The sequence below is a fragment of the Mustela lutreola genome, chromosome 11 (genome assembly GCF_030435805.1).
Source record: "Mustela lutreola isolate mMusLut2 chromosome 11, mMusLut2.pri, whole genome shotgun sequence".
NCBI classification, from domain to species: Eukaryota; Metazoa; Chordata; class Mammalia; order Carnivora; family Mustelidae; genus Mustela; species Mustela lutreola.
In genome coordinates, this window is record NC_081300.1 from 101278001 (window position 1) to 101305985 (window position 27985).

The window sequence follows — 27985 nt, forward strand, 5'->3', positions numbered from 1 at the left end:
TACTTCCACGTACTCTGTGTTTTGCCGAGATATCAGGAAGACACGGCATTGAGGTCACCATGTTGTGCACTGGGGGACTACCCGCCGTGGTCCTCGCGTGAAGCGGAGGACGGAGTTTGTGATGGCCGCAGGGGGCACCCATCAGGGCTGCTGCAGGCGCGCATGTGACGGGAAAGAGAAGCTGGTACGTCTGGAGCTGAGGTGGCAGGGAACCGTCCCATTGCTCCCCTGTCCTGCAGAAGGCTGACTCCCACGGTGGCCCATGTGGCCCCACCGTGGAGCTGGGGTAGGGTCTTCGGAGCACATGAGACGGCGGGAAAGGTGAGCAGCCGCGGGAGAGGTCCGACTTTATGACTGTGCGTCTGTGCGACATGGTGTGTCCAGGAGCAGCCCCGGCTTCCCGAGCTTCCTGCTGTAGCCCCTGGCGGACCCCTTGCGACGTGCTTCGGGCAGAGCAGCTGTGGCCGTGGGCCTGAGCTGGCATCCTGGAGAAGTCCAGGGCCTGGAGTTTTCTCTCTGTGGGGAGAACAAGAGTCCTAGGAACAAGGTCACGGGTTGATCCGGTCGCTTGGTCGCTCCTTTGTCCTCTCACTCAACCAGTCTGAAGTGAGCGCCTGCTGTGGGCCTTCTCTGACCGGGCACGAGCGGCACAACAGTGCCCCGGACGGACAAGGGCTCGTTGTGTATGCTTTCCCGGGGGGAAGAGAGCAAGCGAACGAATACGGGAATGCGTGTCCTGCCTGGTAAGCAAGGCTGGAAAGAGAATAGACGAGAGGAAGGGGTGGGCTGCTCAGGCTGCTGTTTGAGTGGGCAGGAAGGGCCACTGGGACTAACATGTAACATAGACCCACGGTAAATAGGGGGCATGTGTTGGGGGAAAAGCATTCTTAAGGGAGGACACAGCAAGTGCAGAGGCCCTGAGACCGAAGCCCTGGCTTCCAGGCTGCAGTGGGCGAAGGAGAGGGGACTGTGATGCGTGCTGGATGCCGTGGCCCTCTGACCACGACAGGGCTGAGAAGGAGTCCGTGGCCTCTTGCAACACCACCCTGAGGTCCCGGGGGCTGCGGGTGGGGTGTTGAGCTCAGTGTTGGGAGCCTGGCCTCTCCAGCAGCCTCATGAAGCATTTCCGCCCTTTCGTTTCAGTCCCACAGTCAGCGCAGCAAGGCCACCAACAGCAGCAGCCAGGTGTTCCTGTACTGCGCCTTCCTGGACTTCAGGTACTGCCAGCGGGCGGCCCCAGGGCGGGGATGGGGGGAGGGGAGCAGGGCGGTGGGTGCGCAGTGCCTGGTCGGGGTATGATCCGGTCACCCCTCTGGAGACAACATGGTTGCATTGTCCCTAGCGCCCAGCAAACCCTGGGACCCAGGCGAGGGCTGGAGGGGGTGCTGGGTCACGTTTTCTCTGAAGGCCACATTAGCACCTAATAGGACTCAGCACGCTTCAGAACACTCACCTGGTCCGCCAAAAGCCCGGTGAGCTGGGCCCTGGTTGTGCTGGGGGTTGGGTGTCGCACTGGGGAGGGGCTGGGTGAGCCGCTCTTTGCTGGTGGGCCCGCAGGCCTCTCAGGATTTCATGGCCCCGATGGCCAGTGGCCGCCCTGGGGTGTACTGACGTCAGCCCTGCTGAAGCTCTGGGAGCACAGGCACAGACCAGGGCGTCCTTCTCAGCACCTCCACGAGGAATTTGGAATCCACTGTCCCCCTCTGGGCTGGACACCCAGCCCTGCTCCTCTCCACAGGCACCCACCGTTATCAGGGGACCTTCTCCTGATGAAGTTCTAATGGTGATGCTGCTGTGAGTGAGGTCCCCCGTGAGTGGCCCCCACGGGCAGAGCAGGGAAAGAAAGCAGAACCTCCCTCCCCCTCCCGCCCGGGGCCACGGAGCTGCTGTAGGAGAGCATGAGAGAGGATCAGGAGCAGACAGGGCTCGGGGTCAGGCTCTTCTCAGCGGCTCTGCGGGTCAGAGAAGATCCCTCCCTTCCTCACTCTCGGTGACCAGGAGATCAGACCGAGGTCTGGGCTGGTGTGGTGTGTGCTGGGTCCCCGTCTCTGCTCCAAGCACAGCTAGGAAGTGCAGCCCATCCCCCCTAGCGCCCAGCAAATCCCACTTCTTTCCTGTTGCCCGGGAGCGGGGAGCGCCTTCCTCTGGCTGTTCCCTTATGTGCACACATCCCACAGCCTGCAGAACGCATGGCCAGCGCTCGAATCGCAGTGGTTTTGCCGTGGCCGAGCTGACCCGGCTGCAGCCCATCATTTCTTTGCAAATTATGAAAACGAATGCCGAACACGTCCGTCTAGAAAGGGTTGTCCTAATTTGGGGGCATTGATCTCAGGGAAATATTTTATGAATGGAGCGGGGCAGACAGAGTTTGGTAGCAACAGAACACGCTGCTGGCGCTTGTTTTTGAAGACGTCTTCCGAACAGAGAGAAGTACAGAGAATACTCTGAAAACCGCTTCCCTGTTGCCGCAAATTTATCATGATCAGCGTGTTTATATTTTCAAGAATAAAACAACGAAGACATCACAGATGATGTCAAAGAACACTCTGTCCCCTCCGTTCTCTGCCCCCACTTCCCAGGGCGACCACCACCCAGCGTGCAGCATGAGGACACTTCTGTCCCCGTCCCCAGGGACTTCTTTATTAGCAAGTAGTGCCCGTCGGAGATAGGCACGCTGGTCCCGCAGCTCTAGGGGTTTGGACAGACGTGTCCAGCGGTGTCAGCCCCGCAGTCAGGATGCAGGCCAGTGCCCAACCCCACCAGATCCCCGGGCCTACTCCCCACCACTCCTCGGACTCCAGCTCTTGTGGAGTCTGTGGACTCCAGCCACAGCCGTGTCTTCCACCCACACGGTTCCACGTCTGCAAGCGTGCTGCATGGACGGAGCCACCGTGTGTGTCGTGTCTGACTTCATGGAGTCATGGAGCGTGACAACCCTGCGTTGTCGCCTGTGCTGACGGCTTCCTGCTACGGTTCACTGCCGGGTGGTGTTCTGCAGCGACCCCTCTGGTCCGGGGACACATCTGGGTGGTGGCGAGTATGGCTGAGTGTGCACCGGCTCTGCCGTCCCGGAGGGCCCACTTGCTTGAGGTGATCTGAGCGTCACTCGCTGCAGGCGGTGACGTCACATCTGTGTTCACAGAGAACACTGGTCTGCAGTTTTCTTGTCTTGTCACGTCTTTGGTTTTTGTACCAGGGCAGCCGTCCCCTCGTGAAAGGTGCGGGTCAGACAGTTTCTGCAGAACACGTCTGTTTTTTCCCCACGCGTTCGTTCGGACTCACCACTGAGGCCGCCTGAGCCTGGTTTTGTGGTTGGCCGGCCTCTGGCCACCATGGAATGTCTTTGGTTGACACAGAACTACTCAGGCCATCTACTTCTTTGTGAGTTTGGACAGTTGAGTTTTCGGAGGATTTGTCTGCAGTGTGGTTAAAGCACGAGCACAGTGGGGGCCCCGCGCCCATGCTCCTGTGGGGGGCCTATGTGCGCGCCCCTTCCACGTTGGGCATCTGCCAATTGTGTCCCTCTCTCCCTCCGCAGTCCCTCGTACTGGACGTTTGTCAGCCTCACTGTCTTTCTCAAAGAGACGGCTTCTGGCTTCATTGGTTTTTCTCCCCTGCATTTCTGTTCTCCACCAACTGGTTTAATCTCTCTGTCCCTCAGTTACTCACATCTGCTTATCCGGGGCGCTGTTTGCTGAGGGCGTGGGCCGTGGTGGCGGAGGCCTGACAGTTTCTTTTCTTCTTCCTTTTTTTTTTTTTAAAGATTTAATTAATTAATTAATTAATTTGACAAATCACAAGTAGGCAGAGAGGCAGGCGAGGGGTGGGGGGACGCAGGCTCCCTGCCGAGAGCCCAATGCAGGACTCAATCCCAGGACCCTGAGATCATGACCTGAGCCCAAGGCAGAGGCTTTAACCCACTGAGCCACCCAGGCGCCCCCCCCCCGACGGTTTCTGATGCAGGCATTTCAGGCCGCGCGTCTCCTGCGGATGCTGACTGGGCTGAGTCCCGCAGTGTCGGCACGTGGCCCTCATTTTCATAAAATGTTCTCTGGCCTTTTCCATAGCTTCCTCTTCAAGCCGCGTGCTGCTTTGAAATGCATCAGTTAGTCTGACTGCTTGGGGATTTTCCAGAGATCTCTCCGCTCCTGATTGGTGATCGATTTCTGTTGACAAGAAGACAGGAAGGAAAACATTCAGTTTTTTAAAAAATTCAGTTCTTTTAAGTTTCTAAGATCTTGTGTGATGACGCAGCTTGTGTTCAGTCCTGGTGAACGCCCTGCTTCCTCCAAGACTGTCGCTCCTGGCGGGGTCTGACACATCCGGCGAGGTCATGTTGATAGAGGTCGTCGGGCTTTCTGTGACTTTACGACTTTCTGGCCCGCTGGTCCCACTGGTTCACGGGAGAGGGTGGCAGCGTCTCCGTGTCGTGAGGGAACTGTTTCTCCACTGAGATTTCTCCAGGTTTGGGTATGCTTTTAGTAGCCTTTCTAGTTAGGATCATTCCGTGTTCTTAGAAATTGACCCTTACTGCTCCGTGTCCCTGTCCTGGTGGGAATATTGGCCGCTCTGAGTCCCACCTGGCCTACCTTTGACAACAGCCCTTCTGGCTCCCTTACTCCGTGCTTGGATGCTGTGTCTGTCCCCATCTCACATTTCAACCTCTTTATGTATCACCTTTGTGCTTAAAGTGAGTCTCTTTTAGGTTATGTGTGGTGGCATCTTGCTTTTTGATCCCTTTGGAGCGTTTCTGTTCTTGACCGGTGGGTTTTGACAATTGGCATTTAATGTGCTTACAGATGTGTTTGGGCAGAAAGCTGCCGTCTTACTGCCTATTTTCAAATTTCTTCATCTCTTTTTTTGTCTCCTCTGTTCTCTTTTCTTACATCACTTGGAGTGAGGACATATGTCACAACGCTGCTTTATCGCCATGACTGACCTCTAAGCTGCCCTGTGATCTTCCGTAGCGGCTGTCCCAGGGCTCCCAGTGTATGTGTCTCTGGTTCCTTGCATCTGCCTCTGGTGATAGGACACCACTCTGCAAGTGGTCTGCGACATCACAGCAGCATCGGGCCCTGTCCCGCTCTGGTCGCTCCCTGGACCATGCAGACACCGGAAGCATATGACGCCTTGCTGGAGTTTTTGCTTCAATCAGTTGCCCTTTAGAGACACTGAAAATAAGACAACAGTTGCACGTTTTCCTTCATTCTCATCCATTTCCAGCTGCTCTGTCTATAGATTGAAATTTCTGTCCAGCATATTCCTTGAACCTCAGCGCAAGTCTGCTGCCAGGTTCTGTTTGTCTCAGAAAATGTTCTTTATTTTCTCAAAGATGTTCTCACTGCACTGAGAATGCTGGCTCACTTTAGACTTTAGGAAGTGGTACAGGGAATACATTGGTGCGTTACTCTTCTAGAAAGTACGAGCAAGTGTCCCATGGACCGTCTTTCCTTCCTGACCCCTCCCCATGCCCTTCTGGAGGCCACAGCACGGACGGCTTGAGGTGTTTTTTCAAGAACTTCAGTGTGAGTTATAATTACGTTCAACAAAAATCCGTGGTCTTGTTCAGATCCGTGCTCCTCGTCCTATGCCACCGCACTCAGTGCTGTACTCAGCCCGCACTGCCTCAGCTGCTGTGTCGGATTTGATCGTGTTTATCCCACACTTTAGTCTCATGTGCGAGCGGGCAGCTTCTGCTCTGACGCTGACTTCTAGGTCACAGGGTCGTGTGTGTCTTACGTTCTTCGGTGTTGCCTGGCTTCGCTCACGTGGCAGATCCTTCATGGATGGGCTTGCCCCAGGGAAGTGGGTCCTTCCCCCACGGGAGGCGGTGCCACCTGGGGCTCAGCTGCCCTGGCGAATGCATGTGTCACCACACCTTTGTGGTTCCATCTGGGAAGATGTGACCTTCCTGGTTTTTAATTCCTAATTGCTGTGTGTGTACGGAGAGATGCGTCGTTCATCCCCGTGACCGGGCTCGTGTGGTCCAGCGCCCGCTGGCTTCAGGTTGGCCTCCAGGGGAAGGAAGTGTGGCGTCTGTGTTGGGGAGACAGACAGAGGAGCTGCGTGGAGCCCGGCAGCCAGCGCGGCTGACTGTCCCTTCCCTGCTCCCCCTCGGCTTCCACAGCAGCCAGGCCTCGACCAGAACGCAGTCCCACCTCGTCGTCGCCGCAGGGACTCGCCCACCTCGGGGGCCGAAACGAGTGCCGCCAGCGCGCGCTCCCCCACGGGACAGCGGCACCCTCCCGGGATGGCCACATCCCTCATGGGCTGCGTCCACAGAAACCACTGCCCTTGCATGAGCTTATCTTCATAAAAGCTTTCCCCGAGGGCCCAGCCTTCGGTTGAAATGAACGTCTGTCTTTGCTGATAACTCAAAGGTGTCATTGCTGGAAAGAGTCTTGGAAACATCTTGGGAGTTTGAGAAGACAGAGAGACACGGAAGCAAATGATGATCCCTGATGTTCTTAGTGTAGGAGGAAACCACAGTGAACACCTGAGCCCGTTTGCCGGCAGCCACTTCCGGCCAGGCGGCGACGCCACGACGTAACACAAGGCCTAAATCACTTCTGTAAAAAAGTGAAATGTTGTAAGAAAGCAAAGACCCCTTTGACAGCTCGGTCTCAGCCCCTCTCATGGGAGGTGGCCGGTCGGGGTGTCCTCGGAACCACGCGTGTCGCTCGGGGCCACGGCGGTGGAGCACACGCCGTCCCGCTCTGCTTCATGCGCACGTGTCCTGCCCGACTGTGCCGCAGGCGTGAGGTGCGAGTGCTCACTTCCCCCCACGCGGATACACGTCTGCGATGGACGTGCCGCATTTTCTCACGTCTGTGTGCACCCTGTGGTGGGCCCTGGGCTGCTTTCGTGGTGTTGCCTGCCCTGGGTGAGGGCCCCCCCCAGGCGTGTCCCCGGGCATGTCCCCAGGCACGTCCCCGGGCGTGCTGCTCAGAGCTCTCCAGAAGTGGGGCTGGTGCGTCGTAGGATGAGCACGTGTCTTCTCCCGGGCTGTGGGTCCAGGGTGGGTACCCGCGGTCCTTCTAACGGGCACCAGCAAGTCTGAGCTCTCAGCCTGCTGCCTCTCTCTCCTGTGTCCCCAGCTCTGGAGAAGGCATCTGGTCCAACCAGGGCTGTGAGCTCGCCGAGGGGAACCTCAGCTACTCCGTCTGCCGCTGCACTCACCTCACCAACTTCGCCATCCTGATGCAGGTGGTGCCGATGGAGGTAAGAGCTGCACCGGGTCCCCGAGCCCTGACAGCGTGTCCTTCTGACCTCAGGGTGTGGGCGGGGCACACGGGTGGTCCCACTCATCATGGAGACCCTGTGATGTGTGACATTTGTGACGTTCTACACTTTTAGTAAAAAACCAAATCAAAACCAAAACCTTTGCCTCAAGTTCCCTGTGGCAGCCCTGTGCGGAGCCTCGGTACTTCCCAAGGGTCTATGTGCCCAAGGCAGGTGTGCCAGCGTCCTCTGCTTTCAGTCCCAGGGCTGAGGAGCCTCTGTGCTGTGGGGGAGTCGGCGGGGGGAGAGCCCGGCACACCAGGGGGGTGTCTGTCCTCTTCTCGGATGGGGCCACGGCCTTCCCTGGAGCCTGGGGCTAAGGGTGGAGGAGGCGCTCCTGCCTGGGTTTCTCTGTGCCGGAGTATCAAGCTGGCAGCTGTGCGGTCGCCCGGAGAGCTAGATGTTTGTTTCATTGGTTTAAGGCAAGCTTGGAAGAGAAAAAAAAGGACTCTTTACTTTACTTTATTTTATTTTAAAGATTTTATTAATTTATTTTACAGACAGAGATCACAAGTAGGCAGAGAGGCAGGCAGAGGTGGGGGGAGCAGGCTCCCCGCTGAGCAGAGAGCCCGATGCGGGGCTCGATCCCAGGAGATCATGACCTGAGCTGAAGGCAGAGGCTTTAACCCACTGAGCCACCCAGGCACCTGAAAAAGTACTCTTTAAAAATGCCAATGCCCCTTCTCAACTATGATCAGTCCCTGGGCCCTGCATGGGAATGACTTGATTGGCTTCTAGACCCCAGTGGAACATGAAATTTTGTGCTAAAGTCAGGAGGTTGATTGCTAAGATATTGGTATGTTCAGTCAGAAAATTTTGTGGTATCTGTCTAGTTGGAAGTAAAGTGGATTATTTCCTACAAAACACAGGGCTTTACATTTGTGTATATGTGTAGATTTGTTCTCATATATGTGTAGATATCATCTACCTATATCCACTTATATGTTTTATATAAAACAGTTTGTCGATAATAGTATAGAAGTGATATAACACCCCCTTTCCCTCCTGTCCCCCCACTCTTCTGCCTGGTGCTGCCCAAGTCGGGGTGTGTGCTGTGGCTTTGTACCGTTAGCGGCAGGGAGGTCAGGTGGTGGGCCAGTGCCAGTGCCAGTGCTGTGGGCACATCGGAAGTGGGGGGGTGAAGTAGAAGGTTCCAGAGTGGCTGGAAGTGGAGAGAGGCCCTCAGTTACCTGGGCTGCATGGGGCGCCCTCCGAAACCTCACTCGTTCCCTTCTTGTCATGTTCTGTACAGACCTTTGTCGGGCTGGGGGAGTGGCGGGCCCCGCCACTGTGAGGCCTGTGCCTCCGTCTCCGCCTGTCCTGCCAGGGCTTCAGCCCATGTGCCTCCATCATGTCCTCTGGGCACCACGTGGGAGTCACCGACCCACCTCAGCTGTCCCAGCGGGAAACACAGGAGGCTGCCCCCTGCAGAATGAAAGTGCCCGTAGGGCGGGGACAATCTGAGGCTGCGGTGGCTGAGTGGAGACGGCAAGGCCCAGAGAGGGGGATGGGCTGGGGTCATTCATTCATCCCACAATGAAGAATTGGGTTTGAGCGGACCACCCAAGGCCTTTAAGGCACTGGTCTGGGCCTTGGGAGCGAAGCAGCAGACGCATCCCCTGAGAGGGAATGCCGGCGCTCCGCCCTTGAGAGCACCTTCTGTCGTGCATGGCGAGGGCCCCCTGGAAGCCAAGAGGGTGGTGTGAGGCAGGGCCCAGCTCACAGGGTCTCCCGGAGACGGGTGCGGGTGAGCGACTGCGGGGAGGAGGCCGCAGCCTCACGGGCCGGGGAGGAAGGAGCAGAGGCACATGGCAGCAAGGGGCCGGGGTGGGGGTGGGGGTGGGGGGCTCTCGGGAAAAGTGCCAGGGCTCAAAGCCGGGGCTTCAGACCCAAATGTCAGGGGCAGAGGGGCTGTCATGACACAGAGGAGCAGACCGCGTGTGAGTGCTGGTGTGGGCAGGACAGCCGTCCTACCATTTCAGGGGATTTGCCCAGGGTCACCCGGGGCAGGGGAGCCCCAGGTTTTGCTCTGCTCTCCAGATCCTGAAGCTGGGGCTAGGGCCCAGCCTCCAGACGGCTCCTCTGGGTCCTTGGCACGCAGAGAGCGAGGTCCATGCTGTGGGCCTCTGTGATGTGGAAGGGGCTGCTGGGTGGTGGGTGTGGGCAGGAAGTTGGGTTTGGGATGTTGGCAGGACGGGGAGGAAGGGAGGCAGCTCAGTCCAGGGAGCTAAAAAAACCCATCACAGAGCATTTAGGATACAAATCTGTCAGCACTCGGTGTAGGTAACACCAGATTCGGACAGTCTGTGGGTGACTTCGTGGGAGCAAATCGTATCTGCTCATTGCCAGGAAAGGTTGATTTGAAAATGATTCAAAATTACCCATGCTAAAAATGAGCATTCTGAGGAACGTTTCGACAGTGACGGCGTTATCGCCAGCAGATGCCGATCTGTGGCTCAGCTCATTTAGTGAGAACAGCAGGATGGCTTTTCTCCATCTTCCCGAGGGCCTCTGGGAGGGGGCGTCATGGTCTGGGGTCTCTCCCCAGAGCTCATGGCCACACCCGCCTTCCCTCTGCTGGTCTGCCCTGGCCTGCGCCCCAGCAGGGCTTCCGTGGAACCCCTCTCCATGGTGCCTGGGGTGGCTGGGCTGGGTCATGGAGGGATGTCCCTGGCCTTGCTCTGCTCACTCTTCTCTGTGGGAGGGACTATGATACGGGGTCCCCATCCGTTGGTCAAGAGTGAGGGGCTTGGCCAGCCACAACCCCAGGGTGGGGAACAACACGCTTTGTGCTCCGCGAGTGGGAAACAGGCCCAAATCCCTCCCACGGAGTGCCGACCCCACGGGGTCGCCTACGAGCTGGTTTGTGGGGCCCCCTTGACCCAGAGCACCGGTCACCCCAGCTGTGGCTGGCTGGCAATAGTGGTCCTTACTCTTCTGTTAGGAACCATCTCCTTAAAATTATCTTCAGGTTAATTTTGGAACAGAATATTCTGAGTGTAGTCAAGAAAGTTAGGAAACAGGGTAGGAGAGACTTTGCATGGCACAGAGTGGGTCCCCGTGAAGTTCCCGTGGTCAAGACAGTGTGGTGTCCCTATACGTCCAGAAAGGCAGACCATGACTTGTCGGTACACCCACGAGGATCTGCATCGTGGAATTCCAAAAATCGGAAAGCAAGATGATAAGTAAAACGCTATTTCCAGCCTGGTTTGTCGTGGACGTAACAGAAAACGGAAGTGTTAAATGGGCCTAACGCCGCAGAGTGCGTGGGCTCTGGTGCCTCCACAGCAGGGAGGACATCGCACCTCCCCGCCTCTGTGTTAATAGAATGTTCCACCAAGAGCCAACGTGCGGCTGTTCGAGTGGATTGTAATGGTGCAGGCGACCTGGAGGCATCACCAAGGCTTTGTCATGGGGAGAGGAGAGGATGCAGAGTAGCGAACAAACATCTTGGCTTTTGTTGTTTGGTTTTGTTTTAAGATTCTATTTATTTTAGAGAGAGACCAAGTGCAGGGAGGGGCAGAGGGAGAAGAAACTGTCAGGCAGGCTCTGTGCTGAGCGTGGAGCCTGACACGGGGCTCGATCCCATGACCCTGAGACGGTGACCTCAGCCAAAATCAAGAGTCAGACGCTCAACTGACTGAGCCCGCCAGGCGTCCCCATACACCTCATATTTATGAAGCCATGTGAGGTCCCCTATGTAAGGTCCCCTATGTGAGGTCATGTCACGGTGTGTGATCAGGAGAAATGTACCAAGGTACCTTTCTGGGCCTTTCACGGGCCGGGAGACCCTGGACTGAAGCCCCGGCTGGTGAGCTGGGCCCCTGTGCGTGCAGCTGTGTGGAACTAAATAGTAAAAGTAACAGCTCGAAGAGGCAGTTTGTAACCTCTGTTCTCCGGCACGGCGGCTTTGAGAGCGCCTCCGGCTGCCCTGCTTCTCCCTGCCACTGGCCTGGGGCTGGTGCCGGGCAGAGGCCATGTGAGGGTGTGCGGTGGGAACTGTGCGTGAACAAGGGTTAGGGCTTAGGGAGGCCAGGAAGGCCTCTCTCTGGACACCAGGATGCCACGGGCGGCTGCACAAGGAGTGAGGCGGACTCGCACGGCCTGTTCCTGGGGAACTGGGGACCAGGACAGGAGGCTGGCGCTGGGACTGTTGTTTCTCAGAACTGGCCCACAGAGGCACTGGGGACTGTGAAACGGGGTCCGCAGGGGTGGCTGCTGCGGTGGGCTGGCCCAGCCAGACCCAGGGAGGGGTGGGGCTCGGATCACCGCAGCCCCTGTGGGAGCCACCACCGTGGCCCCAGTGACCGACTCAGAGACAGGATTCCTAGGAAGGTGAATTGGAACCATGAGGACTTGGAGGGGTGAGGGCTGATGTGACAGAAGCCATAGAGACGAATCAGTCCCACCTGCTTCTGGGACCCCACCCGAGGTCCACATTCCTGGGCGGCAGTCTGGTTGTCTGTACAATGGTGAGAAGGGCCCATGCGTTGGTGGAAGCCAGACCCCACTCTGTGCGCTGCCTCCCCGTGCCGCCGCTCCCCTGCTCGCCTCCTGCAGGCCCTCTAGCCCCGGCTTGGCTCCTCCCGCGGGTCCCTTGGGAGCGGCCCAGGAGGGGCATCTGTTCTAGGGAGGGGGCAGTGGGAGCACTGTGCCAGGACAGGTGCACCTGGGAAAGCCAGTCCCTGGAAGCTCCTAACCTTCCCCAGGGCAGACTCGGGCGGGGGTCAGGGCCAAGTTACCGCTTAGGAAGACAGAGCCACAGAACCCGGTCCGGAGGCTGGCCAGTTGGCATGATTCCTTTAGCTCGGCTATTAATATTTTAAAAAAGAAATTATCTGAAATTTTGAATTTTGTTTTTCTTAAAAAAAAAAAAAAGTTGGGCTACCTGGGGCGTCGTGACCAAGCAGCTGCTGCCCCCAGCAGGCCAGGGCGGGGGCTGCACTTGACCACAGTCCCTGCACCTCCCGCTACCCTCCCCACACTTCGCACTCCCCCCCCCCCCTCCCCCCCACCCCCTTCCTCACAGGGGCACTGCTGTTCCGCTCCTAGGAGGACAGAAAAGTCTTTCTGGCTCTTTCCTGGGGTGGGAAAATGACATATCCCCTATGCGGGGCTTTGCGAAAAGCGGAAGACAAGTATTTCTCTCTGAAACCAGAGTTCCACTTGGATATGATGTGTGCAGGCTCGCAGCCGGCCTCATGAATTTATGTAAGAAGCCTCCCCAGAGGCCTTGGAGTCTGTGGTCTGTGACTCAGAGGAGCCCATGTCCCGAAGCAAACTCCAGGCTTTTCTGGGCATTTCTAAATCTAGCCGCAGGGCGGGGAGGGAAGGGCACCTCGGGGGCACATCGCGCCTCCTAAGGCCAGCGCTGCAGGGCGTGTGTGCACGTGTGTGCCGGGGGTCTCGCCTCTGCAGCACCCCCATCCCTCAGGGTCCCCTCGAGCACCCTGGGCCCACGGCCACAAAGTGCACCTGGTGTGGCATCCTGAAGCCGCTTGGCGGGCTCTGGGCGGTGGGGCGGGTGTGGGGAGCTGCAGCGCGGGAGCCTAACTGCAGGGCGTGGCTGGGGCTGCTCCAGGGCCCCCTGGGAGCTGCCTCTGTGGTCCTGCTGGGTGTGTCCCTGACTGCCCGGACCAGCCTGCGTGGAGATGCGCCTGCTCCATTCGCCATGGGGAAGCAGGTTTGCTCAGGCGGTCTCCCTTGTGCCTGTCACTTCCTCACGCAGTTTCTGATGAGAACCTACTGTGTGTGGTCCTGTCCCCATAACTGGGGTGCCCTCAGCAGTGGCCCCACTCTGCCCCCTGGCCAGCAGACGCTCAGGGTCCCTCTCCTGACGAACTGTGTGGCCTTCTGCAAGTGCCTGCCCTGAGCTTCGGCCTCCCCACCTGTGACTTTCCTGGAGTACTGAGCTCGGAGCAACCCAGCCCCAAGAACTAAGCCCAAGCACCCAGCCTAACTAAGGTGACCGTGACGTCCAAATGAGCAAGTCTCACCTGGGGGCTGAGCAGCCAGCCCGAGGAGTTGGGTGACGTCCCCAAAGAGCAGGACTAGGCTGGGGTGCAGCAAACCTGAGTCAGGACTGAGCCTCCCCGCACTCTCTGACCCCTTTGCATTCATCCTTTGAGGGATGGTGGAGTCCTGGGCCCTGGGAGACCTGTCTTCTTGCTGATGGTGCTCCCGTGCTGCTCCCTCCCCTGCTTCGCCCTCCCCGCCCCTCCCATCCCCCTCCTGCCTGTCTCTCTTCTGGGATCCCAGGGCCCTTCCCCCTGGTGGCCTTGCTGCCTCTCTGGGGGACTGGGCCACAGGCTACAGCTCCGTCTCTCCCCTCAGGACCCCGCCGCACAGGGAGCCTGCTTTGTTCACCGGGATGTGTGGAAACAGGCCCTGGAGGTGGGATAGGAACATCTGGGGGGGGAAACCACACTGCTGGGGCAGCCGCTGGCTGGGTGCTGCTGGGTGCTCACCTCTTCCATGGGCCAGACCCTACAGTCCTAGAGACGGTGCCTCCTTTACTGAACTTCTGGAAGAACGCTGTGCTGTGCTGTGCTGCTGTTGGGGGCTGGGCTGCCCCGCAGAGGGACACTGACCACCCGCCAGTCTCAGGAGCCATTGCTGCTCAGGCTGGAGGTGGGGACGCTGGGGTTGGGGGAGCAGGCGTGTCTCCATCCGGGAGGGCCAGGTGTGAGGGACAGGAGGCCAAGGGCTTGATTTGGGGTCAAGGCAGGAGGCTCTGGGCTGCTGGGTTGAGGGGGAGACAGGCTGTTCTGCGGGATCCTCGTGGGTTCACCGTGTGTTGCCATCCACTCAGCCCACAGGCCTGCCTCATTTGTTTAACCCGAGCACGTGACCGCTGATGGCTCCTGCCTCCACTGGTAGGCGGTCAGGTGTCTGCAGCCCCCGGGCCCCGGCAGACAGGAAAGGCCCGTGTCTGTGAGTGTGTCCCCAGGCGGTGTTGCTCGGTGGCAGCGTGCGGCTCCAAATGGGCACAGATGCTCACAGCTACCGAGTGTGGGGCCTGCAGCAGCCCAGCTCCTACGGCGAGAGGTGGCTGCGGGTCAGGCCCATGTCTCCCCTGTCCGTGCCTCCCCCAGCACAACATAGTGCTTCACAGCAGTGTTGACAGAACCCTTGCTTCCGTGTAAAGCCAGGGACTACACAGCTCCCGCCTCCCAGCCCCGGCCTCAGGGGCAGGGCTGGGGGCTCTCTGTCCCCCATGGTGTGGCTGCCCCCGTGTGGCTGCGGGGGGGGTGGGGTGGAGAGTGCAGCAGGGACTTGACCCCAAGTGTGCTGGGGCTGGGCCTTTGCTGTCAGGCTCACCCCGTCCCCCTGCTGGGGTCTGCACCCGGGAGGCTGACCTCTGCCAGCCAGGGTCCTGGTCCGCTGGGGCTGCAACAGGAGATTGGGGAGAGGGAATAAGGCCAGATACCCGCTTCCCTCACTGTGCTGCTGGCAGCTTTCCCGGCAGTGGCCCTGTCACCTCCAGCCCCTGGTCCAGGTTTTCCCAGGGACCGCGGGCCGCACCCTCCTGCCAGGGAGAGGCCCCGTTGTGATTCCTGCCTGGACTGCTTCTTCCACTCCATGGCACTCCCCACAACCCTGTGTTAACACTTCCTTAAATGGAATTTCCTGCTGTTTAAGGGTTTCAGTGGTGCCTGTTCAGGCACCTGGGCACCTGTGTGCCCCGAGGGCTGGGGGCCTGGGTGAAGGGGTGACTGGGTTCATCGCTCCGCCCCAGCTCACTCCTTTAACGAGGTAGCTGGCCTGACCATGACAAGTTAGAGGTCTTCTTAAAGACATAGGAGCCACGTCTCTGTGCAGGGGGTGGGAGTGTGGGGGAGATTCCCCCCCGATGCAGGCCCGTGGGTGCCAATCTGTGCCCCTCACCCAGCCAGAGAGCTCGTTTCTGCCTGTCCTCAGGCCTGTGGCCTTGATCTCATCCCTGGAGCACACCATGTGCCTACAGCCCAGGCTTCATGCAGGCAGAGGCTGGCCGCGTGTTCCCTCAGAGCTACACCTGGTGAGGCCAAGGGACTGTCCCCAAACCCTGGAGGCCCAGGGAGCCTTGGGCTCCTGCTGTCCACAGCCGAGCGAGGGGGTATGGCTAAGCTGGGGTCAGAGAGCATGGCTGAGGGGATGCTGGCTCACGAGAGCCTGGAGACTGGACATTGGGAAAGAGCCAGGGTGAGCGGCGGAGGCAGAGAAAGCCACGTGGGTCAGCAGCCACGAAGGGCTGCGTATGTGTGTATGCGCCACCTGGGGCGCCCCACTTGTCCTTCACTCTGCTCAGCCTTAGGTTCCCTTGGCAACTGGTCTCCCAGCCAGGCCCGTGATGAGGGACAGGCATTGGTACGATGCTGCGGTGCTGTCGGCCGGGTGCTCCCGGCCTCACCTGGGTCCCCTGTGTTCCCTGATCCAGTGGCATCTGCTGGCCCTGCCCTGCTCCCCTCCCCTCCCCTCCTTGACCTTCCTGTCCCACAGGGATGGATGCCATGCCTGCTCCCTGGGGTGCCTCATGGCTTTTGTTTCCAGGGACTCCCACACTCTTGTGACCTGCACCCATCCCCCAAGTCACTGGGAGGGTCCTGCTCTCCTGTATGGGCCCTCTGACAGGGCCACCAGTTGGTGAGGCAGAGATGCAGGGCCGAGGGAAGGAATATGGGTCTCATCCAGGAGAGGGGCCATGGAGGGAGTGAGCTGGGTGATGTCCTGCCCATGGAGACTGGACTGAAGGTGGCCCTGATACACTGGGGTGGGGGGCAGGGAGGAACTGGGCGAGACAAAGGTGGGGGCTCTGGGAATCAAGAAGGAGAGGGTGTGTGGCCTGGGTTAGCAGAGGAACCAGCAGCACTTGGGGATGCATTGGCTCCAAGGAGTAAGGATGGACCCAGAGGACCCTCATCGGAGGCCAATTGAGACCGACCACCCAAATCCCGGTCCTCTATAGGCCGTCCGCCCCGCGGCCCTATTGGCTCCTGTCTCACCTCGTCCAAGCAGGAGCTAGCCACCTTGTTCATTCACCCGTGCATTCGCCTACTTCCCTCCTGCAGCGTGCGCTCTGAGCTTGGTACACAGTAGTGCTCAATGCGTGCTTGTGGCAGATGGAAGCCCAGTGCTGCCCCTCCTGGCTGTGTAGTCTCTCCTTCTGCAAGTGAGAACAGTGGTGCCCACCCACAGGGCAGCTGTAGGAGTCACTGTCTGCATGCCCAGGTGCCCAGGCAGCTGTGACGTTCTTCCTGTCTCAGCCATCCGGTCTTCCGCTTGCTCGATGGTGGGCCTGGACAACTATGGGTCCTCGGCAAGGGTGGGAAGCCCGTTATCAGAAGTTCCGGGTGGAGCAGGCTCATGGATCAGAGGCTGGGGTTCTGTGCGTGGTGGGCAGGCTGCAGCGCTCCCGTGGGAAGCTTCTGTTGGGCACTGCGAGCCTGCTGTGTGGGGTCTCCTGCGCGCCTGGGAGCCACAGCGGCATCGACCAGCTGTCTCTGCCACAGGCACGCACATGTGGATTAGGTGTGGCTTCCCTGGAGGAGGGGAGAGTGCCCCCTGCCACCTGCATTCAGCAGGCAGACACCTCTGGACTCCAGTGGTCCACCAGAGCAAGCTCTCTATCTTCCAGGGAGAAAGATCTAGCATGGAGGTTCACGTGGAGTGCCCGGGCTTGGGGCCAGACCTGAGAGGGGTCCCAGAGGCCGAGGGCTGAAGGTGTGCCGTGAGCCAGGCATGGCTGTCCCCCTTCACGTGCTCCTATTTTCATGGCTAGTTAGTCCATTTCCATTTGTTGGGTGCCACCGAGGTGGACCTTAGTTTCTACAAAGAGCTGAGGGTCCGTGATGTCCATAAACCCTTTAATGTGATGCTTCCCTCTGTCTCCGGGGCCATCGTAATAGCCAGGAGACTTTTCAATTACCTGTGACAGCAAAGTGCGCATTCTCATTTAATGCTGGCATTTTGTGTGTGGTTTTACTTCCAAAAACATCTCTGTAAGAGCACTTGTTCCAGAACTGTCTCTGGAGGTGAGGGGCGGCCTCTCCTCTCCTCTCCCTGAGAGCGCGACAAGTGCCAAGTGTTTGGGTTTTACCTGCAGGATTTCTCACTATTCTTTAGAGGGACAAAGAATGCGGCTCCCCTTCCCCGTTTCTAACACTGGAGACACCTGTCCAGGGAGCCCTCCTCACAGCACATCGCAGGGGCCGGAGTCTCGGGCCACGCGGTGTGGGGAGGTGGCTCTAGGTGGCTTTCGCCTTCCTGGGCTACCTGATGAACCCCCATGCCTCCGGCCGGCCCCTCTGCAAAAGGGGACACTGGGGGTCCCGATCCAGGGGTATGGCCGAGGTTGTCGCTGTGGGAGCACAGTGACCCCCATGCATTCCTTCTGCTTAGGGAACTGGTGTGGGCAAACAGGAGGTGAAACGGGGCTTGCCCCCTCCTGCATTCAGGGCTGCGGCCTGCAGGATTTTCCTCCCCACCTCCATTCAGTCAAGGCTCCAAAGTGTTTCATAGCCCTGGGGAGTGAGTTGACCGGCTGAGTCACAGAGCTGGGAGAAGAAAAGCCCATTTAGTTCTCCATCCCCAGGTGCAGTCCCGCTGGCTCCCAGATTGCTCCGCATGATCCACTCACCATCCCCGGTCTGGGGAACTGGGGCCTCCTGGGCCCACAGTCCTTCCGGACGTGTGTAAGCTTCCTGAGCTGCTTCCTTATGTCCCCGATGACATCCTGATGAGCAGGGCAAGGGGAGACGTGGCTGAGGCAAAGGCCCAGAGTGTTGAGGCCGAGGCTAGAGGGACCTTGATGTCTGGTGTCCACACATGGGCGACGGGGAGGGGCTCTGGTGGGGTCTCTGATGCAGACCCAGGAGGAAGCCACAGCAGGAAGCAGTGACAGCTCTGCAGAGATGGGCGTGCGGAAGCTGGTATCCTAGGCGTGAGGCTCAGGGAGCACAGAGTGTCGTGGAGCCCAGGGTCAAGTGAGTGTGATCTGAGGCTCCTGCTTCTGGAGCTGAAGGGGCCACCATGTGCGGCTGTGCTGCCAGGAGAGTTGAGGCTTGTGTCACCGTCCCTCATGGCTTTGCATCTGACTCACTTACCACTTTCCTTTCTGTGCCAGTGGACGTCAGGGATGGTGGCTGACTCCGCACGAACTCTAGGACGGCTCGGCCCGTGTGCCTGGCTCGGCTCTAGGCACTTTAGCTGTGTACATCCTGGCATCCTCAGGGAGGAGTCGGTGCCCCTCCTGGGTCTTACCGCACTCCTATGGCTCCTGGGTCTGGGTCTTAACCCACCTGGGTGCTGCAGGGTAGACTCGGAGGCCCGGCTGGGTGGTGGGAGTGGGGACGGGTCGGGAGGGCAGCAGTTAGGAATTAGCAGGACAGAAGCCGGAGGTGGAGGAATCTGAGTGATTGCCCTAGCCCTTCGGGTGAAGCCTTCCAGCGTCAGTCCAAGGGCTGAGACCAAGGGACTGGCCCTGTCGGTGGAGGTCACAGGGCATCTGTGGGGAGGGGCAGGCTCCCGTGATCCCCACCACATGCACACTGGGACAGCGGCTGCCTGATCGTTAGCTGTGCACCAGCCTGGGGACCCTCTCCACGGGTCACCTCCGCCTCCGGGACCTGGACCAATGTGGACGCCTCCGCTCTGCTTCCCACACAGCTCACGCGTGGACACCAGGTGGCGCTCTCGTCCATCACCTACATCGGCTGCTCCGTGTCCCTGGTCTGCCTGGTGCTCACGCTGCTCACCTTCGCCATGCTCTCGTGAGTCATCCTCCTCTCTCTCCTGTGTCCGGGGAGGTCTGGCACCCTTGGACAGATGCCAGTGCAAGCCTGCCCCACTTCAGCTGCCTGCTGGGCGTGTGTCCTCGGGAGGCGGCGAGTGCCTGGCCTCGCTGAGAGCCTGAACGTGACGCATTCCAGCTGGACAGCTGCTCCAAAGTCAGCTTTCGTCTTGAGATCCGGGGTGCAGGGAGGGGTTGGGGTGCTGGAGAAGGGAGGAGGGAGGCAGGAGGGGCTGTGGGATTGGAGGCACCCTGCTTTAGTCACGCTGGGAAGTTCTGTAAGGGTGTTTCTGGCCCTTGGGCTGGTGAGAGCTTGACCAGACCAGGAGGACCCCTACCCAAAGACAAAGCCACAGCTCTGTAGGGGTCCCAGGTATCTGCTGGAGAGGCAGGAAGGCCTTTTCCCAGGAGGCCCCCTTCCCCTCCTGGATGAAGCCACATGTAGTCAGAGCTCAAGGGAGTCTGTGCCCCCCCGGAGAGGGTGGAAGCTGAGGCCCTCTCTGAACTGGGATGGAAAAGTGGAGTGTGCACTATCCATGTGGGCAGACGACTTCGAGGACATGCCGGCCGCTGCTCAGGGCTGTTGCCTCATCCAGGATGGGCCCCTCCCTGGAGGGCTGGGGCTTGGGAGATTCTCTCTCCTCCCCGATCCGCTGCTGCAGAGGAGATGATGCTCTGGCGGCTCCTTCTGGAGCCCAGCACCCCTCCACCTGCTCTGGTTCTCTGAGGACCACCTGGCCCCCCGGCCTGGCTGTGACTGTGGGCTCCCAGGTCAGGCTGTAGCACAATCCACAGGGAGAGGCCTTCAGCTCCTCAGAACTCCAGGAACCGTGGGGGGCAGGGGTGGCGGCAGTCGAGCCACCAGTGTTGAGCTGAGACCTCAGTTCCTTGGTTCCCTCATCCCCCAGCTCTGCTCAGGAAGCCCGCCACAGCCAGGCGGGCAGCTCTGAGGATAGGACACAGAGTGGGCGGGGATTGGGGGGCCAGGAGTGCACACTTCTGGGCCAGCAGAAGTCCTCTCCTAGGGAGGCACAACCGGTGTGAAGGCCACAGCCCGGAAAGGACTGGGGTGCATGTAAGCCAGACAAGGACACACAAGGACACCATGAGCGGGAGCAGGAGCAGGAGCGGGCGGAGTCAGCAAAGGCCAGAAGGGGGAGCAGGACGCAGGCTGTGCGGGGCCGAAGCCGGGGCCGTAGCCGGTGGAAGGTGCTGGTGCCTTTCCTAGAGCAATAGGGAGCCACTGAGGTGTGAGAGTGGGGGAGTGAGAGCGTCTGCATGGGCTCCATAAAAGGCCTCTTTGGCAGCCCTTGGGGGCGTGGCAGGGAGCAGTGGTGGCAGCGCTGGGCCTGGGCCTCACCCCTGCCTCTCTGCCCTCAGTTCCGTCAGCACCATCCGGAACCAGCGCTACCACATCCACGCCAACCTGTCCTTCGCTGTCCTGGTGGCCCAGATCCTCCTGCTGGTCAGCTTCAGCTTCAAGCCTGGCACGGTGAGTAGCCCCACACCCGTCCCTCTCCTTCCTCCCTCTGGTGTCACCGGGGCTGACTCCGGCTGGATTCTTCAACTCAGAATTCAGGCCACATTCCCCAGACAGTCGGGCAAGGGCTGGTCCGGGAGAGGCCCAGGAGACAGCCTCTCTGGGATCTCTGCCCACTGCCGGCCCATGGGCTGTGTCAGCTCGTGCTCTGGGCATGATGGGGTGCCAAGCATGATGTGGACAGGTGACACAGACCAGCCCTCTGGTGCTGGAAGACAGGCCTGCGGAGGCCGTGCTGTCCTCGCTTCCTGCTTCTGGATGTGGGAGCGGGTAACAGACGACTCTGGCAAGGGTCGGTCCCCTGCAATCTTGCTTTTCACGGCTGCATAGACCTCAGACCCCCAGCTACTTCCATTTGCGGAGGGTGAGGTCGGGCACTGCCGGCAGGGGGCATGTGAAGACCCAGGCCCACCTTCTCCCTGCCCTTTGCACTGGGGACCTAGGAAGTCTTAGAACCCCAGAAGGGTAAGGGCTAAAACTGAAATGGCTTGGGGATGTGGTTTTAAACCCAGCTGGTGGGAAGGAGAAGCAGACTTGCACTTGCTCCCACCAGGAGAGGAGAGGCGGCTCTGGGGAACAGAGCAGCAGAGGTGGGCGGTCTTAAGACACACAGGATGGGCTGAGGCAGAGTGAGCTCTTCATCCTACGCTATCGGGGGTCGGCAGAGCTTCTGGTCCTCTCTGCCGAGGAGTCCTCAGCCCCCACCTGCCCGTCCTGGGGCCGCTACCGAGGGAGAGCTCCACCCTCCTGGGCTGCAGGGTGCTCCTCCCTCGCCAGTTTATGGGCACAGGGCGGCATCTAAAGATCCCCGCATGGGCGGTGGAGGGATCGGCCATGTGCCAGCCGTGTTCTCTGGGTGCGTCCGCCCTCCGGTTTCCTTAGAACGCAGATTTGGGTTTGTAGCTCTGGGTGTGGCCGGAATTCCGGATTTCCATCAGGCCTCCGGAGGATGCGGATGCGGATGCAGCCCCTACAGTGCCGACCCCCCTCTGGGAGGGATGGGGCCACCGCATGCCCTGGGGGCCGGTCCCGGAGCCGCTGGTGGGCGGTGGCGCCCCTAGGAAGGGGCTACAGGGACAAGCACTGCGCACGGGACACCTGCCTCTGACACACACCCGGGGCAGATGAGGGACCTCCAGCTGCACCTGGGAAACCCGGTGCCAGGGACACGATGCTGTCCTGAGAATGAGCTGGTATCTCGGGGAGTCTGGGACAACAGAGCTTGGGGTGCCCAACAGAAATCATGCCGTACCTGGGGCTCTGTCTTTAATTCTTTAATTTCTCTCTCTTTTTCATTATTTTAATTTTTTTAAAAAAGATTTCCATACATTGAATTTGTATCCTGCAACTTTATTGAATTCATTTATTAGTTCTAGTAATTTTTGATGGAATCTTTTGGGTTTTCTTTCTTTCTTTCTTTCTTTTTTAAGATTTTATTTGACAGCAATCACAAGCAGGCAGAGAGGCAGGCAGAGAGAGGGGAGGGGGAGAAGCAGGCTCCCTGCCGCTGAGCAGAGAGCCCCACGCGGGGCTCCATCCCAGGACCCTGGGACCATGACCTGAGCCAAAGGCAGAGGCTTTAAGCCACTGAGCCACCGAGGCGCCCCATTATTTTAATTTTTGAAGGTGTTATTTAAACGTATTATTATTTTTCCTCCCTCCCATCATTGCGCCCCCTTCCCGGCCCCACGTGGATACGGGCTCTGCGCGCCAGACCCGGCACAGGTCGGGTTTAGGGACCTACTGGCAGCTGCCTGGCGCACATGTCTGCGAAGCCCCAAGCTCGAAGTCTGGCTCCCTGGCGGCTCCGCCCCTTCCCCAGAGCCCACCCCATTGGGTCGGTCTGCTCACGTGGCCAGCCTGAGCCAGTCCTGCTGTAGAGGACCGCCCACCTCTGCTGCTCTGTTCCCCAGAACCGCTCTCCTCTCCTGGTGGGAGCAAGCACGAGTCGGCTTCTCCTTCCCACCAGCTGGGTTTAAAACCACATCCCCAAGCCACTTCAGTTTTAGCCCTTACCCTTCTGGGGTTCTAAGTCTTCCTAGGTCCCCAGTACAAAGGGCAGGGAGATGCTGATGTGCTCTCCTGAGCCAATCACTGTGCCAGAGTTGCAGGTCCCATCCAAACTGTGGGGACTAGAAAGGGAGCTTGGGCCCCGGCCCTTGGGGGGGGGATGAGGCACGTGACCCAGGATGCCAGGAACCGCCCATGGCTCACACCCAGAGAGATGGCCCTCTGCGTCTTTGATCCTAGGTCCCCTGCCGGGTGTTGGCCATGTTCCTGCACTACTTCTTCCTGAGCGCCTTCGCGTGGATGCTGGTGGAAGGGCTGCATCTCTACAGCATGGTGATCAAGGTCTTTGGCTCGGAGGACAGCAAGCACCGCTACTACTATGGGATCGGATGGGGTAGGTGGGGAAGGGGTGGGGCGGGAGGGGTAGGTGGGATGTGATCTTGCTTCTTAAGACATACTTCCAAGAGGCCAGATACTCTTGGGCTTGGACAGGCTTTTCCAAATCACATCCGTTCCCATGGAGAGTGCGCTGGAGTTGTCGGAGCTAATGGTCTATTTCCCCCATACCTGGAGGAGTCCTGGAAGCACTGCTCTGGAGCTGAGGCAGGGACGGCGGCTCATTTGTCGGGGACAGCACACCAGCGTCAGAGCATGGCCTTGGGTGGGGTGGCAGCTCGCCTCTCGCAGTGTAGGGCCTCTGCCCTGTGAGTGCCCTTAGGGGAGGGCAGTCAGGGCTGTGTTCTCCGCGAGTCCCAGTGGGGACAGGTCCCACACACTCTGGGCTGCGGCTGGACGGAGGAAGGGAGCTTGGATCTCTGTCACTCTTGCCTGGGACGGTTTCCACAAGGAGCCGGCTGCCCACCCCTGTGAGATATGTAGCTCCAAGGGGACCAGTGCGGGGAGGCCAGTCTCTTTGGGGTGGAGCGAGTCATGCTCGAGTCATGGACCCACTGGTATTACCAAATTTAGTAGGTTTTCTTGAGTCAGTTTTTCCTGATTTGTTGTCTGGCCTTAGGAAAACTTGCAAAGATTTTCAATGGTTGGGGTTTCTCTAGGCTAATTTTCACCAGTGAGGGTTGTCTCACTGAGCGGTGTGTCCATGGAGCCGCTCATGGCTTCATTCCGGAAGCCCCCTCCCCACTGACGTGACTCCGTGAACTTCCATCTTACCCACCCTACCCCGAGGGGTCCCTGCTTCCTGTCAGCGTGGGCAGAGCGGCCGTGTCACTGACCCCTGCCGTGACTGCATCTGCAAGGAAGCGTTTCTGCAGCACCAGTGACCTGCTGCTTGTTCCTGGTGCCCCTCACAGGGGTTTACTTCGCACAGCCCTTGCGCAGGGAGCCTATAAACACGTTTACTCTGCTTTGAGCTGCTCGATGTAATGTATTTGGGGTGAGGGCTGTACGTTCTGCACCCTCCCGGCTTCTGCAGCCGTCTCCCTTCCCCCCACTGCTGGGGCCGCGCAGGGGGCAGCCCACGGCGGCCAGGATGCCCCCCACCCGCCTGTGAGCACCCCTGCAGCCTGCGCCCGCCTGGGCTCTTATTCGGTCAGCGGAATTAAAGGAAAAAAGATGGAAGATTTTGATCAGTATTTAAATATTCTGAGATTTTATATAAATCACAGGGATCTTTTGAAAAGTGCGGCCCTCTGGGAACCCCGAGTTCACAGTCCTGTTGGACGGCACAGTCTGGACTGTGTAGCTTCTCACCCTGGCGTCATCCTTGTGGGTGGGTGTGTGTGCGGCCCAGGTGCTGCTGTTTGCAGCGGGGGGAGCCCAGGGCCGGGCCCATCACCTTCCTGCGGGGCATGTCCTCAGGGCTCAGGAGCTGCCTCTCTCCGTCTGACTGGGTAGAGTTCACTCTGGGCATCTGTAACGACAGCACGCAGCCGGGCCCTCTCAACCTTCAGGGGCTAGTGAGGAAGGAGCTGGAGGCTGACCCCGGGCGCAGGGAGACCACCCCACAGGGAGTGCCTCTTGCACAGAGGCCTTGTCCTCCAGAGCCCGCCTCTGGCCTTGAAGCCGAGTTGGGGGATGGAAGCATCACATCAGGAACATACCTTGAGGTTTTGCGAGATGTCAGGCCCTACGCTGGACTCGTAAGGTGAGTGAACTGTGATCCCTGTCCCTGAAGTGTCCCCGTGGGAACAGGAGAGATTGGGAGGGATGTCTGAGAGTTTGCCCATCCCGCTGCAGATGTGCGTTTCTGATGGCCAACTCAGAAGTGAGGGGTTCAGCTTTCTCTGCAGAGGTCCCACTCGTCCCGGGCACATCCTTGGTCATGGCTCATGGCGGCCTCCCTTCCCTGGGCTGCTTGGCGCTCCAGGGAGCAGGGCCAGTGCCGGGCCACAGGGTTGCCAGTCAGGCAGCCACTCAGCACTGTTTGCTGTAAAGCCACACACCTTTACTTCCCTTTTCTGTGTCCCTGGTGGCCATGGCTGTGGGCGGGGCTGAGCTCGTGGCCGCCCCACGAGGAGGGGTCGCTGCCTGGAACCGCTGCTGGGTGCTGGGGGAGGGGGAGGACGCGGAAGGACCTCACACTGGAAATGAAATCCTCAGTCTGGAGAGGCACACTCACTTCTGTCCGCACTCGGGACCCTAGTAGGCTCCCTCGTGCCCAGAGAAGCATCTGGAAGAGTGTGGCAGGTGGCACTGGCCCTCGGGCAGGAGGGCAGGCCACTTGTCTCCAGCCTCCTCTCGGCCCTTCTTTGTGAGGCCTCCGCCCCTGTGTCAGGTTTCGGTACCCGCTCCCTGGGCTCTTTGCTCTGTCCTGGCTGGTGGCTCCCACGGTCCCACCCTGGGCTGGGGAAGCACCACCGCTTTCCAAAGACAGCGCGTCCTCAACTCCACGCAGTTTGTGTCCACGCGCCAGGGCCAGACAGACCCTGAACTGTCTGCAGAAGCAGGCCATGTGCCCGCATGGCTGCGGGGACCGGAGGTGGCGGTGACGGCCACAGCAGAGGGACTGGAGTTGGCTAGCGACAGTGCAGGTGATTACAGGGACTGAGCTGAGCCGTGGAACGTCCCGTCATTCACACACGCGGCCAGAGCACAGATGGGGAGCAGGGAGCTCGGCCTTCCGTTTCTGCAGGGAGACTGTGGAGACTCAGAGTGGAGACTTCCTTGAGGCCACAGAGCGGGTCTGGGGTGCCCTGGGAATGGACCCAGGGCCCAAGATTTTCCTACTGGCTCCTACCTGCCTCCTCATCCTTCTACCTCCGAAACATTTCTTCTTAAGAACACACACACTGGGGCACCTGGACGACTCAGTCGCTGAGCATCTGACTCTTGGTTTTAGCTCAGGTCGTGATCTTAGGGTCCTAGGATGGAGCCCCATGTTGGGCTCTCTCCCTCTGCCCCTCCCCCACTCCGGGTGCACCCTCTCTCCCTTTCTCTCAAATAAATAAATGAGCCTTTAAGAAAGAGAAGAGTACACACTTAGTCACGTGCTGGGCTCGGCCATGTGCCTCAGAGACCGCAGACAGAGGGGCTGCCTCTGCTCAGACAGATGCTTCTCCCCCTGCCCCGTGGGGTGACCTGGGATACCAGGAGAGGGACACAAGAAGAAATGGTAGGGAGCCCCCAGCATTGCGTTTGAGATCAAACGAGCTGGGAATGCAGAAAAAGAACCTTGGACTCTTCCATTTTACCCCAGGCAGCAAAGATGCCAGCCGCAGACCCGGTGGACGTGGGCCAGGACTGGGGGAGGGGTGTGTAGGCCTTGACCACCAAGTTTGAAACCCATCTCCAGCAGTCCTTGCCACAACTTCTGGAACCCACCAGGATGGGGCCTCTGTGCCTGCTTGTTGTTCTGTGGACCCAGAGCAAGGGTGGCTCTCGGCCTGTGCTTCCTCAGTGAAACCGGGGTGTCTCGGTGGTGCCATTGGGGTGCTGCGTGGCTGCCAGTGCCCGGGGCTTAATGCTCCCCCCACTAGGCCCCTCACCATCTCAGATGCCAGGTGACCCTCCCACACCAAATGAGCCAGGCAGAGAGGATGCCCTGTGACATTTGTGGACATGGAGGGTCCCAGGGAGGGGCTGCTGGGCTGGAGTCAGGTCCCAGGGAGCTGGCTCGCTTCCTGCGGCCCTGGGTCCATCCAGGCAGGAGCCCCAGGCGTGCAGCACCAGGAAGAAGTCTGCCTTCTCTCTTCTCATGTTCACCTGTGGGGCACTCATATGACAGCAGGCCACAGTGAGAGCCCCCAGCCTGGCCACCTCTCCCCAGAGGCTAGTAGGTCCCCTCTGTGGAGGCGTGGATGATTTCTGTAATGTATTTGAACTAGTTAGATGTGAGAGCAGCAGATCAGAGATAGACCAGCTGTGCAGGAAACTCCTGTTCATGACTGTTCAGACTGAAACTAGAAAGGCCAGGAGCCGCCGCAGGAGGCGTGCAGGCACAGCCCGGGGCAGGCTTCCCTCTCCTTCCTCTGGGGCCACAAGCTCAGCGAAGGTGGGGCAGGGGGAGGGGGACTCCTGTGTGCTCACCACCCCCAGCCTCTGCTCTGGGAGTGAGCAGAAGGCAGCCTGGTTGCAAGGAGCCAGCCAGCAGGGGGACAGGTCCCCTGATGCCCTTGCCCAGGCCCCCTTCCACGGCAGGGGAGCAGGGAGAGGATAGGATTCAGAGGTCTGCATGTGAGTGCGGGCGCTCATGGGAATGGGAGGGTGAGGGTGAGCGTGAGCGTGAGTTGGCCCTCGGTGTAGACTGAGGCTCCTGGAGGCCATCTCAGCACTTCCGCTCGCAGTTCACACCCACCCGGGGCAGGGGAATGAATGACTGAGGAATGCGGGGTTCCAAAGCCAGCGGCCATGATTTCCTGCTCTCATTGTCCACAGGTTTGCCTTTCCTGATCTGTGTCATTTCAGTGTCATCTGCTATGAACAGCTACGGAACAATTACAAAGTAAGTCAAGGGACGCATCCTTGTGTTTGGCAGGAGGGAAAGACTGCTGTTGGGGGTGTCCGGGCCACTGCCCTGTCATCCCGTGTTGTTCTGGGGGTGCGGCCTGTCTCTGTGGGGCTGCCCCACCAAGGCCCTGGGGCAGGAACAGCCCCAGCTGAGCCCAGGCACTCTCCCCTCAAGCAGAGGTCCAGGGGGCTCGCTGTTTCCCAAGAGGATGGGAGCGGAAAATCCCCCTCAACTTAGAATTCTCAGGAAATGTGGGGGAGCCCAGCCATCTGGTGTGCAGTTGCCCCCTTTGGGAGCCCGGGTTGGCCACGCACCTTGCAGCGGGGCCACTCAGGTGCCTTTCCTGGAAAGGTCACCTCCTCAGAGCAGGGCCCAATGAGCATCTCACAGATGCCATCCCCTGTCACAGGCATTTTGTGTGTCCTGGTCCTAGAGGTGTCAGGGGAGGAAGGGGGGCAGACAAGCACCTGGAACATTC

General features: G+C 59.4%; 1 protein-coding gene across 3 annotated transcripts in view; it reads left to right on the forward strand.

Moving 5' to 3' along the window:
• ADGRD1 (adhesion G protein-coupled receptor D1) overlaps window positions 1–27985 on the forward strand; it is a 121961-nt gene that overhangs the window by 77234 nt on the left and 16742 nt on the right. For all 3 annotated transcript variants that reach the window (XM_059138882.1, XM_059138883.1, XM_059138884.1), the window contains 6 exons: window positions 1144–1217; window positions 7098–7221; window positions 18928–19031; window positions 20432–20543; window positions 22842–22995; window positions 27435–27501. In XM_059138882.1, coding sequence (XP_058994865.1) covers window positions 1144–1217; window positions 7098–7221; window positions 18928–19031; window positions 20432–20543; window positions 22842–22995; window positions 27435–27501 — 635 coding nt within the window. The remainder of the gene's footprint in view (window positions 1–1143; window positions 1218–7097; window positions 7222–18927; window positions 19032–20431; window positions 20544–22841; window positions 22996–27434; window positions 27502–27985) is intronic.